This window comes from Euprymna scolopes, chromosome 27 (genome assembly GCF_053919585.1).
Source record: "Euprymna scolopes isolate OS-2025 chromosome 27, ASM5391958v1, whole genome shotgun sequence".
Lineage (NCBI taxonomy): Eukaryota > Metazoa > Mollusca > Cephalopoda > Sepiida > Sepiolidae > Euprymna > Euprymna scolopes.
In genome coordinates, this window is record NC_136508.1 from 109,446,049 (window position 1) to 109,465,437 (window position 19,389).

At 28.5% G+C, this 19,389-nt stretch overlaps 1 protein-coding gene across 1 annotated transcript; it reads right to left on the minus strand.

Annotated features, from left to right (window-relative positions):
- Positions 1-11,594: 11,594 nt before the first annotated feature.
- Positions 11,595-19,146, minus strand: LOC145248670 (uncharacterized). The gene is made up of 2 exons (XM_080110334.1): positions 19,009-19,146; positions 11,595-14,367 (listed from the first exon to the last, which is right to left on the minus strand). The coding sequence occupies exon 2, from the start codon at positions 13,867-13,869 to the stop codon at positions 12,580-12,582; it is 1,290 nt and encodes a 429-aa protein (XP_079966460.1). The 5' UTR covers positions 13,870-14,367; positions 19,009-19,146; the 3' UTR covers positions 11,595-12,579.
- Between the last annotated feature and the right edge of the window lie 243 nt (positions 19,147-19,389).

The following is a 19,389-nucleotide window of genomic DNA, read 5'->3' on the forward strand; positions in this document are numbered from 1 at the left end:
TCTTGGCATAAGCCAGTTTGTGTGGAGGTAGTCTTCTGGGTCGGGAAAATGCTGGTTGTCCGGCCGTCTTAATGTGGTGTTGTGTCTGGTGTTCCCCTGCATCGGTAGATTTAATGGGCAGAGTTAGGTCCTTGTACCGGTGCAGGATGGCTACGTACCGTGGATCGTGTTGTATTGCCACGCTGATTCCCGTCGTGTTGAGGCTTGAAGGGGTTCCTGTGATTTTTTTCGAGGTCACACTGTCAGACAGGGTCCTTGTCCTCATGTGGACGGACAGGTTGTAGTGGGCCAAGAAATCGGCACCAAGTAATGGTGTTTTCACATCGGCTAATGTAAATGACCATTTGAAGTCCCGCCTGAGGTTGAGGTTGAGGGTAAGTTCCTTGTTGCCGAAGGTTTGTATGGTTGATCCATTTGCTGCTCGGAGTTGAAAGAAGGTGGGTTTCAGGGTGGGTCTGTTGGTGGGTGGTATAACACTGATAGCGGCGCCGGTGTCCACTAAGAATTTGAGACCGTTATTACGGTCCCACACATAGAAAAGACGACTGTGTGGATATGCCCCGACAGGAGTAGTCGTCGCTGTCTGTCGGTTTATTCGTTTCCCTGCGCCTTATTGTAATTGTAGGGAGGTTGGCATTTTTGGGCCCGGTCGCCGAAGGATTGGTGGTACCAACATGTGCCTGGAAGGTTCCTTCGTCCTCGGCTTGGGCTGTGGGTACGGCTTCAGTTCCGGGTGTGGGGTGTTGGGCTACGTTGTCTCTGGCATAGGGAGAGTTTGAGCTCTCTCAGCTCTGCTCGCAGTTGAGTCAGCTCGTCTTCCAATCGTCGTGAGCGGTGCCCGGGGTCACTCTCGACTTGATGTATCCGTTGGTGGGCCTGAGAGTATACTTTGTCGGCCGAGTCTGCCACTATTTCCAGGGGCGTCTCTACGGGTACCAGGGCCAGGACCTGGGTAATGTTTTGCGGAAGCCGATCCATCCAGAGACCGCGGAGAATGGGCTCTGCCATGCTGTTGTTACCGAGTCGGCTCTTCATCAGTCGCAGGAGCTGTGATGGGGTTCTATCCCCGAGAGTCACATTTGAAAACAGGTCTCTAATGAGATCCTCGTCTGAACGGCCGGTTCGCTTGAGGATTGCTTCCTTTAGGCAGGTATATGGGAGTTGCTCTGGTGTGTTGAGGAGGATGTCCTCTACTTCCTCTACCATAGATGGAGGTAGTGCCTGCACCACTGAGGCGTACTTCGAGTCCTGGTAAACGACCCTCCGGGCTGCAAAAATCGCCTCGAGCTGGATGAACCAACTCCTGGGGTTCAGTGAGAGTAAGGTGGTAACTGGACCAGCGGGGCAGAAAGGTTAATGTCCGGCTCTGTGCTTTCTGCCATCTTCTCTCCCTGACTGTTTTTCCAAGCCTGTGTCTGTAGATCACGTCGGGGTCACCACTTGTTACAGTGAGGGGCCTGAAGGTGGTTAGCCAACTGACCGTGCAACTAAATAAACGTCAGACACAAGGGCAAGGAAGACAACAGCAGAACAAAGAAGAATGACAAACGCGGGTAGTTTAGTTTAAAGACGAAGTTTCGCCTTTTATTTAGGCAAACAAAAGGGTGGTAAATGTGAATTTTCCACTGGGCGACGTTGGTCCGGGGTTCGTCGCCGGTGTATTCCGTCAGGGGGATGCTTGTCGGTTCGCCGTGAGCTGGAATGCTGGGATGACGTCGGAGAAGTCGGCATGGTAACTGGTGCGGGTGATTGGTCGACTTGGGTCCGACTGGGACTGTACTGATGTGTAGGCGTCAGGTTATGAGAGGAATGGACGGACGAATTGGCAACACTGAGGGTTCAGTGTTCATCAGGTATGGACGGGCACTCAGATCGGACAGACACTGAGAAGGAGGCGTCAGTGTATGAGAGGAATGGACGGACGAATTGGCAACACTGAGGGTTCAGTGTTCATCAGGTACGGACGGGCACTCGGATCGGACAGACACTGAGAAGGAGGCGTCAGTGTATACGAGATACGGACGACATGGAGACCGGAGTCGTGGTGATGAGGTGGACTTCTACGGCTGGAGACCGGAGCCACGGTAGTGGTGGTGGACTTCTACAGCTGGAAACCAGAGCCACGGTAGTGGTGGTGGACTTCTACGGCTGGAGACCGGAGCCACGGTAGTGGTGGTGGACTTCTACGGCTGGAGACCAGAGCCACGGTAGTGGTGGTGGACTGCTACCGTGAAGAGACTGGAGTCACAGTAAATGCACGAGCGTCAAACGGCGAGGAGACCGTGAGCAAGTGCAGAGCTTTGCCGAGACCAAGCTTTTATTTATTTGCTTCCCCACTAAGCAAATTAGGCAGGAGGCCGTTTTTTAATGTTGAGATAGGGGGAAGGGGGAGGGAAAGAGGGGATCCAGCTCCCGAGAGAGGGGAGTGGGAGCTGGATTAGAAGCTGTTGGTATGAAGAGTTGCCCCTTCAGTGACCAAGGTCAGATATGTGGGGTTACCCCCACATATGGTCTTTGCTAGTCATACGCCCGGACCCCCGAGGGGGCCGAGACCAAGCTGCCGAGTGGTGAAAAATATCGCCGTATATTCGGGGGACTGCTAGTCACATGGAGTGGGCCGGACGTTGTTTCTAAACAACAGTAAATATCAATTCTCGGATGTGTTCTTTACAAACAGTCGATGCTGAAGGAGTTCGTTTTTTGTATTTAACGAAGTTTTTCCAGGAAATTAAAGTTCGTTGTTTTGTTTTTGTTGTAGAAAAGATGTCTTTTTTAAATTTCTTTTCTAAAACGGGGCTCTGAAATCACGTGACGGCTGCTGATATTACTGGCTACTGCTGATTTCGGCGGAGGCTGTCAGTGGCCGGTCGTCTGTTGTGTTGTTGTTGTTGTTGTTAGCGGCAGAGCCGCGACAGGTGTAAGGCTTAGGATGTGAATTTTTTTGTGTGTTCCACAACATATTAGTAGTGTAATCGTAGGTTAATGATGAAACAGGTGTAAGGCTTAGGATGTGAATTTTCTTGTGCCACATGTGGAAAGAAAAGCTGGTCTGTAAAGTCATGGACGACGATAGTCCGTGTCGATGAAGCAGATGGACCTCGCTTTTTGTTGTTCGTCTGGTTGCCGGAAATTTATCAACCATGTAGTTGGGTAATTAGATTTAATATTTATATAAACATATTAGGTACTCATGCAGAGAGTTATCTTTGCTGAAATAATAACGTTATTTTAAAAGCCATTCTTAACATTGGGAGGGGAGGGTGTTTTGTACCTATTCTGTACTTTAACCTTACAATTGAATAAAAACATATCATAAAACTTTTATTAAACGTGGAAATACGATTTCAAAAATAGCGCGGATCGCTCTCTACATTAGCATCAAATATTTTATGTACAAACCCAGTTTTGTTTCGCTAATAACGTGTGGCTAAATTCGAGGTTTCATAACAAATGCATCTGGCCTTTGTTTACATGTTACAGCAATTAGTAGTAGTAATAATATTTTAATTAACGAAGACATCAGCGTCTCTCTCTCTCTCTCTCTCTCTCTCTCTCTCTCTCTCTCTCTCTCTCTCTCTCTCTCTCTCTCTCAATCAGTAAAGAAAAATAAACAATGAAAAAAAAAAAAAACGAAAAAATGATCAATTTTTGTCCCCGCCACCCGAGAAAGTTATGTTATCGTTTTTTTTTATTATGGAATCTTAAAATCAATCAGCGTCTCTCTCTCTCTCTCTCTCTCTCTCTCTCTCTCTCTCTCTAAATAAATAAATAAATAAACGTAAAGAAAATGTAAAGAAAAATAAACAATGAAAAAAACGAATAAATGCTCAATTTTTGTCCCCGCCATCCGAGAAAGTTGTGTTAACTTAAAATCAATTATTTCTTAACAACTTTTGAAAGAATAAAAACCCAAAATTTTATAGAATTAAAAACACATATAGCGGTTAGAACACGCTATTCGAATGCTGCCTTTAGCATTCATAAATGTGTATTCTGTAATTAATGCATATTCCGGAATTAAATCTCAACCAATTAACTTTGTTGGAAAGCGTGACACACAAAAAAACACACACACTATCGTATTAATATATAGATAACAACAACAAAGAAATATATATTTTATTCATATATTATATATTTTTATTAACTAATAATTATAGAGATGGTAGGAGTTAATAAGAATGAAAATATATAAAAATAATGTTAACAACATATACATTTTTATCAGGTAATAATTATAGAGATGGTAGGAGATAATAGGAATGTAAATATATAAAAATAATATCAACAACATATATATTTTTATTAAGTAATAATTATAGAGATGGTAGGAGTTAATAAGAATGAAAATATATAAAAATAATATTTACAACATATATATTTTTATTAACTAATAATTATAGAGATGGTAGGAGTTAATAAGTCTGAAAATATATAAAAATAATATTTACAACATATATATTTTTATTAACTAATAATTATAGAGATGGTAGGAGTTAACAAGAATGAAAATATATAAAAATAATGTTAACAACATATACATTTTTATCAGGTAATAATTATAGAGATGGTAGGAGTTAAAAAGAATGTAAATATATAAAAATAATATTAACAACATATATTATATATTTTTATTAAGTAATAATTATAGAGATGGTAGGAGTTAATAAGAATTAAAATATATAAAAATAATAATATTTAAAACATATATATTTTTATTAACTAATAATTATAGAGATGGTAGGAGTTACCAAGAATGAAAATATATAAAAATAATAATATTTACAACATATATATTTTTATTAACTAATAATTATAGAGATGGTAGGAGTTAATAAGAATGAAAATATATAAAAATAATAATATTAAAAACATATATATTTTTATTAACTAATAATTATAGAGATGGTAGGAGTTAATAAGAATGAAAATATATAAACATAATATTAACAACATATATTATATATTTTTATTAACTAATAATTATAGAGATGGTAGGAGTTCATAAGAATGAAAATATATAAAAATAATAATATTTAAAACATATATATTTTATTAACTAATAATTATAGAGATGGTAGGAGTTAATAAGAATGAAAATATATAAAAATAATAATATTTACAACATATATATTTTTATTAACTAATAATTATAGAGATGGTAGGAGTTAATAAGAATGAAAATATATAAAAATAATAATATTTACAACATATATATTTTTATTAACTAATAATTATAGATATGGTAGGAGTTAATAAGAATGAAAATATATAAAAATAATAATATTTACAACATATATATTTTTATTAACTAATAATTATAGAGATGGTAGGAGTTAATAAGAATGAAAATATATAAAAATAATAATATTTACAACATATATATTTTATTAACTAATAATTATAGAGGTGGTAGGAGTTAATAAGAATGAAAATATATAAAAATAATAATATTTACAACATATATATTTTTATTAACTAATAATTATAGAGATGGTAGGAGTTAATAAGAATGAAAATATATAAAAATAATAATATTTACAACATATATATTTTTATTAACTAATAATTATAGAGATGGTAGGAGTTAATAAGAATGAAAATATATACAAATAATAATATTTAAAACATATATATTTTTATTAACTAATAATTATAGAGATGGTAGGAGTTAATAAGAATGAAAATATATAAAAATAATAATATTAACAACATACATATTTTATTAACTAATAATTATAGAGATGGTAGGAGTTAATAAGAATGTAAATATATAATATAAATAATATTAATTACATATATATTTTATTAACTAATAATTATAGAGATGGTAGGAGTTAATAAGAATGAAAATATATAATAAAAATAATATTAACAACATATATATTTTTATTAACTAATAATTATAGAGATGGTAGGAGTTAATAAGAATGAAAATATATAAAAATAATAATATTTACAACATATATATTTTTATTAACTAATAATTATAGAGATCGTAGGAGTTAATAAGAATGAAAATATATAAAAATAATAATATTTACAACATATATATTTTTATTAACTAATAATTATAGAGATGGTAGGTGTTAATAAGAATGAAAATATATAAAAATAATATTAACAACATATATTATATATTTTTATTAACTAATAATTATAGAGATGGTAGGAGTTAATAAGAATGAAAATATATAAAAATAATATTAACAACATATATTATATATTTTTATTAACTAATAATTATAGAGATGGTAGGAGTTAATAAGAATGAAAATATATAAAAATAATATTAACAACATATGTTATATATTTTTATTAACTAATAATTATAGAGATGGTAGGAGTTAATAAGAATGAAAATATATAAAAATAATAATATTTACAACATATATATTTTTATTAACTAATAATTATAGAGATGGTAGGAGTTACCAAGAATGAAAATATATAAAAATAATAATATTTACAACATATATATTTTTATTAACTAATAATTATAGAGATGGTAGGAGTTAATAAGAATGAAAATATATAAAAACAATAATATTTACAACATATGTATTTTTATTAACTAATAATTATAGAGATGGTAGGAGTTAATAAGAATGAAAATATACAAAAATAATAATATTAAAAACATATATATTTTTATTAACTAATAATTATAGAGATGGTAGGAGTTAATAAGAATGAAAATATATAAAAATAATAATATTTACAACATATATATTTTTATTAACTAATAATTATAGAGATGGTAGGAGTTAATAAGAATGAAAATATATAAAAATAATAATATTTACAACATATATATTTTTATTAACTAATAATTATAGAGATGGTAGGAGTTAATAAGAATGAAAATATATAAAAATAATAATATTTAAAACATATATATTTTTATTAACTAATAATTATAGAGATGGTAGGAGTTAATAAGAATTAAAATATATAAAAATAATAATATTTACAACATATATATTTTTATTAACTAATAATTATAGAGATGGTAGGAGTTAATAAGAATGAAAATATATAAAAATAATAATATTTACAACATATATATTTTTATTAACTAATAATTATAGAGATGGTAGGAGTTAATAAGAATGAAAATATATAAAAAAAATAATATTAAAAACATATATATTTTTATTAACTAATAATTATAGAGATGGTAGGAGTTAATAAGAATGAAAATATATAAAAATAATAATATTTAAAACATATATATTTTTAGTAACTAATAATTATAGAGATGGTAGGAGTTAATAAGAATGAAAATATATAAAAAATAATAATATTTACAACATATATATTTTTATTAACTAATAATTATAGAGATGGTAGGAGTTAATAAGAATGAAAATATATAAAAATAATAATATTTACAACATATATATTTTTATTAACTAATAATTATAGAGATGGTAGGAGTTAATAAGAATGAAAATATATAAAAATAATAATATTTACAACATATATATTTTATTAACTAATAATTATAGAGGTGGTAGGAGTTAATAAGAATGAAAATATATAAAAATAATAATATTTACAACATATATATTTTTATTAACTAATAATTATAGAGATGGTAGGAGTTAATAAGAATGAAAATATATAAAAATAATAATATTTAAAACATATATATTTTTATAAACTAATAATTATAGAGATGGTAGGAGTTAATAAGAATGAAAATATATAAAAATAATAATATTTAAAACATATATATTTTATTAACAAATAATTATAGAGATGGTAGGAGTTAATAAGAATGAAAATATATAAAAATAATAATATTTACAACATATATATTTTTATAAACTAATAATTATAGAGATGGTAGGAGTTAATAAGAATGAAAATATATAAAAATAATAATATTTACAACATATATATTTTTATTAACTAATAATTATAGAGATGGTAGGAGTTAATAAGAATGAAAATATATAAAAATAATAATATTTACAACATATATATTTTATTAACTAATAATTATAGAGATGGTAGGAGTTAATAAGAATGAAAATATATAAAAATAATAATATTTAAAACGTATATATTTTATTAACTAATAATTATAGAGATGGTAGGAGTTAATAAGAATGAAAATATATAAAAATAATAATATTTACAACATATATATTTTATTAACTAATAATTATAGAGGTGGTAGGAGTTAATAAGAATGAAAATATATAAAAATAATAATATTTACAACATATATATTTTTATTAACTAATAATTATAGAGATGGTAGGAGTTAATAAGAATTAAAATATATAAAAATAATAATATTTACAACATATATATTTTTATTAAGTAATAATTATAGAGATGGTAGGAGTTAATAAGAATGAAAATATATAAAAATAATAATATTTACAACATATATATTTTTATTAACTAATAATTATAGAGATGGTAGGAGTTAATAAGAATGAAAATATATAAAAATAATATTAACAACATATATTATATATTTTTATTAACTAATAATTATAGAGATGGTAGGAGTTCATAAGAATGAAAATATATAAAAATAATAATATTTAAAACATATATATTTTATTAACTAATAATTATAGAGATGGTAGGAGTTAATAAGAATTAAAATATATAAAAATAATAATATTTACAACATATATATTTTTATTAACTAATAATTATAGAGATGGTAGGAGTTAATAAGAATGAAAATATATAAAAATTATAATATTTACAACATATATATTTTTATTAACTAATAATTAAAGATATGGTAGGAGTTAATAAGAATGAAAATATATAAAAATAATAATATTTACAACATATATATTTTTATTAACTAATAATTATAGAGATGGTAGGAGTTAATAAGAATGAAAATATATAAAAATAATAATATTTACAACATATATATTTTATTAACTAATAATTATAGAGGTAGGAGTTAATAAGAATGAAAATATATAAAAATAATAATATTTACAACATATATATTTTTATTAACTAATAATTATAGAGATGGTAGGAGTTAATAAGAATGAAAATATATAAAAATAATAATATTTACAACATATATATTTTTATTAACTAATAATTATAGAGATGGTAGGAGTTAATAAGAATGAAAATATATACAAATAATAATATTTAAAACATATATATTTTTATTAACTAATAATTATAGAGATGGTGGGAGTTAATAAGAATGTAAATATATAATAAAAATAATATTAACAACATACATATTTTATTAACTAATAATTATAGAGATGGTAGGAGTTAATAAGAATGTAAATATATAATATAAATAATATTAATTACATATATATTTTATTAACTAATAATTATAGAGATGGTAGGAGTTAATAAGAATGAAAATATATAATAAAAATAATATTAACAACATATATATTTTATTAAGTAATAATTATAGAGATGGTAGGAGTTAATAAGAATGAAAATATATAATAAAAATAATATTAACAACATATATATTTTATTAACTAATAATTATAGAGATGGTAGGAGTTAATAAGAATGAAAATATATAAAAATAATAATATTTACAACATATATATTTTTATTAACTAATAATTATAGAGATGGTAGGAGTTAATAAGAATGAAAATATATAAAAATAATAATATTTACAACATATATATTTTTATTAACTAATAATTATAGAGATGGTAGGAGTTAATAAGAATGAAAATATATAAAAATAATAATATTTACAACATATATATTTTTATTAACTAATAATTATAGAGATGGTAGGTGTTAATAAGAATGAAAATATATAAAAATAATATTAACAACATATATTATATATTTTTATTAACTAATAATTATAGAGATGGTAGGAGTTAATAAGAATGAAAATATATAAAAATAATATTAACAACATATATTATATATTTTTATTAACTAATAATTATAGAGATGGTAGGAGTTAATAAGAATGAAAATATATAAAAATAATATTAACAACATATATTATATATTTTTATTAACTAATAATTATAGAGATGGTAGGAGTTAATAAGAATGAAAATATATAAAAATAATAATATTTACAACATATATATTTTTATTAACTAATAATTATAGAGATGGTAGGAGTTAATAAGAATGAAAATATATAAAAATAATAATATTTACAACATATATATTTTTATTAACTAATAATTATAGAGATGGTAGGAGTTAATAAGAATGTAAATATATAATAAAAATAATATTAACAACATATATATTTTATTAACTAATAATTATAGAGATGGTAGGAGTTAATAAGAATGAAAATATATAAAAATAATATTAACAACATATATATTTTATTAAGTAATAATTATAGAGATGGTAGGAGTTAATAAGAATGTAAATATATAATAAAAATAATATTAACAACATATATATTTTATTAACTAATAATTATAGAGATGGTAGGAGTTAATAAGAATGAAAATATATAAAAATAATAATATTTACAACATATATATTTTTATTAACTAATAATTATAGAGATGGTAGGAGTTAATAAGAATGAAAATATATAAAAATAATATTAACAACATATATATTTTATTAAGTAATAATTATAGAGATGGTAGGAGTTAATAAGAATGTAAATATATAATAAAAATAATATTAACAACATATATATTTTTATTAACTAATAATTATAGAGATGGTAGGAGTTAATAAGAATGAAAATATATAATAAAAATAATATTAACAACATATATATTTTTATTAACTAATAATTATAGAGATGGTAGGAGTTAATAAGAATGTAAATATATAATAAAAATAATATTAACAACATATATATTTTATTAACTAATAATTATAGAGATGGTAGGAGTTAATAAGAATGTAAATATATAATAAAAATAATATTAACAACATATATATTTTTATTAACTAATAATTGTAGAGATGGTAGGAGTTAATAAGAATGTAAATATATAATAAAAATAATAATATTTACAACATATATATTTTATTAACTAATAATTATAGAGATGGTAGGAGTTAATAAGTATGAAAATATATAATAAAAATAATATTAACAACATATATATTTTATTAACTAATAATTATAGAGATGGTAGGAGTTAATAAGAATGTAAATATATAAAAATAATATTAACAACATATATATGTTATTAACTAATAATTATAGAGATGGTAGGAGTTAATAAGAATGAAAATATATAAAAATAATATTAACAACATATATATTTTATTAACTAATAATTATAGAGATGGTAGGAGTTAATAAGAATGAAAATATATAAAAATAATAATATTAACAACATATATATTTTTATTAACTAATAATTATAGAGATGGTATCAGTACAAAGAGGGGGTAATAACTAGTAGAATGGATTCAACGAAACACAACATAAAAACAATAGTTTTTAAATAAACTAATTTATGGAGAAAGGGACAGATGACACAGGTAAGAAATGTTTTGAAATTACATAAATTCTTTGCCTAAATTTATCTGAACGAAAAAAAAAACTAGATCTAGTATGTAAAATATTTTTGTTTGTGTGTTTTGAGGTCGTGTTTGATCATCACTACTGAGAAAATACTGATTTGTTTTTAAATTTCTGAAACAGTGATTCATGGAAAATAACTGATCCTTTAAGAAAATTGGTTCTAATGTTTGTTCATGTAAAACTATTCAGCGATACAACAGATGGACTAACAAAATAATGTTGCAATGAAATCTTTTTATAGTTAAAAAAAAACTTCCATGAATATATGTGTGTGTCTGTGTGTGTGTAGAGCCAGAAAGAACATGAATATATATATGTGTGATGTGTGTGTGTGTGTAGAGCCAGAAAGAACTATAGAAAAGTTTTAACAAGAAACTTATCAGGATTATGCAAAGCTCAACAAATTGAGAAAATAAAAAATAAAAACAACAATATAAAAATATATATTAATGCATATGAATTTACTTGTTAATTATGAGTGCGTGTGTGTGTGTGTGCGTGTGTGTGTGTGTGTGTGGAGAGCCAGAAAGAATAAGAGAATATTTTTAAAGAAGACATATCGGGATAATGCAAAGCTCAACAAAATTAATTGTTAATTACATCGTTTTTAGAAATAAAATAATGTAAATATGTAAAACATAATACTAATAACAATGAAGTGGGGGTGTTAAGTATATGCTTTTCTTTTAGAGACCATGTTGTTTTAAAATTATTTATTAGGTGCTATTTTTTATGTTTGCACAGTTAGCTCTATTAAGACCATAGTAATTTTTGACAGTGTGATACCATATGTTTTTTGAAGTTGTATGCTCTTGAAAATGTAAACCCACACACTTTTTAAAATTATTTTTCTGTTGTTTGTTTTAAGAAATCAAGGGGCTTTGTCCTTTAGGTAACACTTGATTTCATTATGATTTTAATTTATATCCAAAGTTTGTAACCTTTCAAGAATAGACGTTGTTCCCCCATGGCTTCTGTCTGTATTTCATGTATTTTCTCAAGATTTTTTTCATTAAACCAGTTGCTCCTATCACAACTGATAAAATGTTGATTTCTTATAAGTTTTATTATTTTTTCCCGTTCAGGTGTTTTAACAGATGAGTTTTTAAAATGGATTTCTGGGAAAATGCTGAACCACAAACTTCACATGAATGAGGCTTTTCGCCAGTGTGTGTGAACATATGTTTTTTTATGTTTGATTTCCGTGAAAATCTAAGACCACACACGTCACATGAATAAGGTTTTTCGCCAGTATGTGTAAACATATGATTTTTTATGTGTGATTTCCGTGTGAAGGTTCGATCACACACTTCACATGAATAAGGCTTTTCACCCGTGTGTGTGAACATATGTCTTTTTAAATCGGATTTTATGGAAAATCTTGTACCACAAACTTCACATGAATGAGGTTTTTCACCTTTATGTATTAACATATGAGTTTTTAACTGGGATTTCTGGGTAAACGTTGAACTACATACTTCACATGAATAAGGCTTTTCACCAGTGTGTGTAAACATATGTATTTTCAAAGAAAATTCATGGGCAAATGCAGTACTACACACTTGACATGAATAAGGCTTTTCACCAGTGTGTGTGAACATATGTCGTTTCAAAGAATTTTTCAACGAAAATGCTGTACCACACACTTGACATGTATAAGGTTTTTCACCAGTGTGTGTTAACATATGAGTTTTTAAATTGGATTCCTTGGAAAATGTTGAACCACAGACATCACACGAATGAGGCTTTTCATCAGTGTGTGTGAACATATGTCTTTTCAAAATTATTTTCTGTGAAAATGTTTTGCTACACGCTTGACATGCATAAGGCTTTTCACCAGTGTGTTTTAACAGATGAGTTTTTAAAAGGGATTTATGGGAAAATGCTGAACCACAAACGTCACAGGAATGATGTTTTTCACCTGTGTGTATTAACATATGTCTTTTTACATCAGAGTTCCTGTAAAATCTGTAACCACACACTTCACATGAAAAAGGCTTTTCACCTGTGTGTTTTAACATATGAGTTTTTAGATGGGATTTCATGGAGAATTTTGAAGCACAAACTTCACATGAATGAGGCTTTTCACCAGTGTGTGTAAACATATGTATATTCAAAGATTCTTTCCAGGAAAATGCAGTACTACACACTTTACAAACATAAGGCTTTTCACCAGTGTGTGTGAACATATGCCGTTTTAAAGAATTTTTATGAGAAAATTTTGTACCACACACTTGACACGAATGAGGCTTTTCATCAGTGTGTGTTAACATATGAGTTTTTAAATTGCATTTCTGGGAAAATGCTGAACCACAAATTTTACATGAATGAGTTTGTTTGCCAATGTATGTAGACATGTTTTCTTAAATTGTTTTTTTAAATACTGATTGAAAAAATTCACATGAATTAAAGTTTAAACCAGTGTTGTTGGACAAATATTTAAAACTTATTTCAGAATTGTTTCCAGTCGTCCTCAAATTTCTACTTGCCTTTCGTATTTAACACTCAGGTGTGATTTTCAGAAAGTATTTAATGTTTATTCAACAGTATATCTTGTACATTAATATAAATATGTGAGAGAGAGAGAAAGAGAGACAGGGAGAGATGGATAAGTTTAGCAATGATGAGCCTAAGAGTATCAGACATGTGACCAGTTAGAAATAGCAGACATTGTATCTGCTCCCTGCTTATATCGATATTGTTTCGAGAAATTTGTACTTGAAAGTATTTTTAAGTGTTGAATCAGGTGTGCATGACTCTTCCCACAAATATTTCACAAGCAAATCATCTTCAGTGATGTTTTGTGGTATTCATCAAAATCAATGGCTTGACAATCTTGTTTCTGGACTTGAAATCTGAAAGAAAAACATGTATTGTTTCATCAAAGTAATTTGTAACAAAGATGTCTGTAGTAGAAAAATCAATACGTTAATTATATTTTATTCATAATATAAAATTTTTATTCATATTTGTAGTCATTTAATTAATACTCAAACGATTTCTTTTAAACATATTTAAATGAATTGTTTTTTGTTTTGTGTGTTTGGTTTTGTATAGATATTAGAGAAGTTAAAATCAATTGTAGTTTGTATATATATATATATATATATATATATATATATATATATATATATTGTCTATGTGTTAGGGACATCTCCAGAAATGACTCTATATTGCCATACATGTGCTTTCGAATTGCACTTGCTCACACAACTCCATTGATATTTGCCCTCATAACAGTGGAGTTACTATATTTAAGAGCATATATTAAGACAAAATTGATCACATCCTATCTGCTCATTCTTTGGCTAACATTCACGTCTGTAGAGACGTCAATGTCCACAATGTGAAATGGTTAGCCCACTCTAACAAGACTGATGATGAGGGGGAGATTCTGTCACGATTTCTCCATTGCTTATGACCTAACTCAGATTGTTCACAAACCCACCCATGTGCCTGACACTGATAGTTAATATGCAAGTCCCTTAGACCATTTTCTCACAACTTGCCTATGTTCATCTATGTTCATCTTCTGTTGTGTTTCCACTGGGATCTTCCGACCACTCAGTTGTATCAGTTAAGATAAAAACGAAATGTAATAAGTCTTTCGACATACCTCTCCATCATACAGTATATCTATACTCTATGGCTCACTGGGATAGCTTTTGTACATTTATATCAGAGCTACCTCTTCAATCCATGTTTAAAAAGAATGTGTCCTCCATAGTATCAGACGTGACTAAATGGTTAATTGTACGTATAAATTCATACCCTCCAAAAAAGTTCCAGCAAAAACTCAATAACCATCCATGTTTCTCTCCAGAATGTGCTTCTGCTATTGCGCATACAAATCAGTATTTCCATTGCTTCCAATAAAATAAATATATTGAGACTAGAGCTGCTTTCAGGAATGCCACCAACCACTGTAAAAGAGTAATAAAGAACACAAGAGATGTATGCTCAGTCCATCAAGTCCAAAATAGCTGAGTAGCGGCTTGGTTCCCACCAATTTTAGCAAATAAGAAACAGGGTCCCAAATAGAAGTGTGTGCTCTATCCCAACAATCATCATTGGACCTTAGATAATCTCGTCAGCATCAGACAAAGCCAAACGCTTTGCCAAAAACTTTGCAGCTAATTTTACCCTATGCGATCTGTTCCCCCCTCGTATTTCCTCTTGTGTCTGAAAACATGCTATGTGACATACAAATATCTGTACATGATGTCGCCAAGATAAAACCTCGATTCCAGTAAAGCAAGGGGCCGTGACAGCATGCCTATTATAGTGCTCAAAAGCGTCCACCAGAACTCCCATACTCACAAAGCTATTTAAGCGTTGTCTTAAGGAGAATTGCTGGAAAACCTCATCAGTATACCTGCATTTAAAAATTCAGATGATTGCTCATCTCTCTCTCTCTCAATACAGATCAATCAGTCTCCTGTGCACCATGAGTAAGTTGATAGAATCTGTGTTAAATAGAGTAGTCAATCACCTTAGCAAAAATAATCTCCTCAGTGACATGCAATATGGTTTTGTTCGGCTAGATCTACAGCTGATGTGTTAAGTTATATCTCATAGGATTAGTGAATCTCTTGATGGAAGCTTTCTTTCTAAGGCAATTGCCCTTGACATATCAAAGGTGTGTCATAAAGGTCTACTCCACAAAATCTCCAGCTAAAATATAGCTGAAAATGTCTTTTCAATTATTAAATCATTTCTCTCGAATAGGTTCATAAGAATAGTGGTTGATGGGCAAAAATTAGAAGCTCACAGTATTAATGCTAGAGTCCCTCAGGGAACAATCCTGGGCCCAATCCTCTCTGATCTATATTAATGATTTCCCAAATCACATTCTATCATTTGTAGACATTTATGCTGATGACACTACACTCTATGGCAACACTACAAAGGCCATAAATGATCAAGTTCTCTTTGATTCTCTCTCCTTTGATCTTGAGCACATGGTGCAATGGAGAAAGAGGTGGCTGATTAATTTTAATGCATCTAAGACCAAACTTCTATCTTTCCATCATGAATGCTATGATCTTCATCAGGCATCAATGGAAATCTTGAGGAGGCTTCATGTTTTGACAAACTTCTATGGATAACCTTTCCTCTTGATCTGAGATGGAACATGCACATCAAATCTGTTGCCAGGGCTGTTGGGAAAATAGTTGGATCATTCTACCGCTCCAGTCAATATCTCACTGCTGATGCAATTCTATACATGTATGAGAGCCAAGTGTGTCCAAAGATGGAGTACTTTTGCCACATCTGGGCAGGAGCTACATGAAGCAGCTTATCCTGCCTTGACACAGTTCAAAATTGATTTCGTAGCCTAGTAGGGGATGCCCTTTTATTCTCCTGAAACTTCTTTCCCACAGAAGAGATGTCATGAGTCTATTTCTGCCTTATTGTTATTTTCATGAGCTCCAATCTATGGTTTCTGCTGGCCTGACTTTCATGAGAAACATTCGTCTTGCTGAATACACTATCAAGAATTTCCTCCACTCTTTATCTGTGCCTAAACCTAAGCGTAGATTTCATGAACTAAGCTTCTTTCTTAGAACTGCACGCCTGTGGAACTCTTCCATTTTTCGATTAAATAAACGTCAGTTATGAATTATATATTTAATCGATTTTTTTAATCATGTGTTTTGTTCAAAACCAAAATTGACTTTTTTGGAGAAAACATAAAACCTTAATTTGAACCTCGTGTAAATAAACTCATTACATGTTTTTACATGATTTTATTAAAAAAATAATCTTTCAACAGAAAATATAATGAATAAACTTTAGATATGATCTAATATATATATATATATATATATATATATATATATATATATATATATGTAAAGATTAGATACCCTGTAGCAGAAGACGAAGATTGGCAAACATTTCAAGTGGCACCGGTTGTTCGACCTTGACATTTCTGGTGCTTGTTTGTAAACACGTCAAATAGCAGACATGGTCGAATGTTCGCGAGCAAGATTTTTTTTTATATATTTACAAAACTTTTTAAGATTTAAAAGAAAAAATATATATTCACAAAACATTTTTTAATATTAAGTATTTACAAACCTTTTAAGAATTAAAAAAACTTGTTTCTATTTACACAAAACTTTTAATGTAAGTAACAAAACACGTATTTAAACAAAATATATTTAAAATGGGTGTCTTTATGAATGCGTTTTTTCTAAAAAAATTTTTACGTAAGTAAACTGTATAGAATATATGCTTTTTTTAGATGCAAATATAAAAATAGAAGTTTTATTCAAGCAGTCTTTATTTGAACCAACTGAACTTTAAAAATTAAAGTAGTTTTATTAAAATAAAACAAAACAAAAACGAGATGTTTTTTCTTTTCGAGATATTTTTATTTCTCCATTTCTCACTTTGAAATTTTTATTCAACAATAAGATGATAAATCAATTTACAAAAAAAAAAAAAAAATATACAAAATTTATTTTTCGAAAGAGAAAGTTTTCGAAAGTGATTTCCAACAAATGCAGTAATTCCAGTGATAGAACTGGCAACAACAAATATGATATTCAGCGATGTATGTGATTAAAGAAATGTCATCCACAAATACACTGAATACCATGAAATGGTTGGCACGACATGACTTAATCACCAACCAACACACGTGTCTGAAATGTACTGACCTATGTCGAACTATGAATCTTCAGAGTAGAAATGGGAGGCGCTTTATCGACGGCTATTGTTTGTATGCACCCAAATGCAAAAATAATTTTTTGTTAAATATATTTAAAAAAATATATTTTATAAAAGATCTACACAGTCTATTTTTCTTATGTATGTAAAAATTTGTTAAAGAAGTTCAAATAAAGTTTGTAATGGAATTGAAAAAAAAAAACACCTCGTTTTTTAATAAAACTAAGTTTAATTTTAAAATTTTGATATGGACGTTTACCTAACTTTTATTACAAAAGTTGTATTTATAAAAATTACCAACACCTGATGTTTGGAAATGTTTATAATGAAAGTGCTATTTTTTGTTTGATAAAAAAAATAAAACAGTTCATAAACATATTAATGAGGGGGGGGGGCAGTTCACAAATATTTAACCCCCCCCCCAAAAAAAAAAACAGTCCATTGAGTTCAAATAAAGACTGCTCGAATAAAACTTCTATTTTTATATTTACATCTAAAAAAAAAGAAAAAAAGGGGTACATTCTATACAGTTTTGGTCATTGTAGCAAAAAGGCTGTCTGATGTCACTTCCGTCAAATGACTTTGTAAACACAGGGATGCGCCGAAGGGGAACTTAACCATTAATCTTTTAGAAAACAACTTAATCTTCGAATAACCATCGAATATGTTTTAATGAAATTGACAAATAAACGTCAATAACATAATTTTTTAAGAAAATAACTTTGATGAAATCAATTAAAATAAAATCGATGAAAATGTAATTTAACCAATCAGGGAATATATTTTAAAGAAACAACAAATAATAATAAAATACTTACCGGGAAGAAAAAAACTTATGTGTCGTTAGTTCGTCGAAAAATCAATCATTGACGTGACATTGTTAGTGACGAGTTTCACGGTTTCAAAATGGCGATGAGAGAACTAGTTCGCAGAAAATTAAAAAAGAGGAAATTAAAAACGAGACATTTGTTGATGAATGCGATGTTTTTTACGGGTAAAATTATTATTTTCATTTATCAAAATATTTTAATATTTTAAAAGATAACAAATAAAAAAATGATAAAATTTTGCCCTTTTATGGTTACATGTTGAAATTTAGGGTTTTGTTTGTTTAGAAGAAATTTATCATTCAATTGGCTTTTTTCTCTTTTAAGGTGAAAAATACAACATTTAAGCTAATTAGCTTAAATGTTTTATTT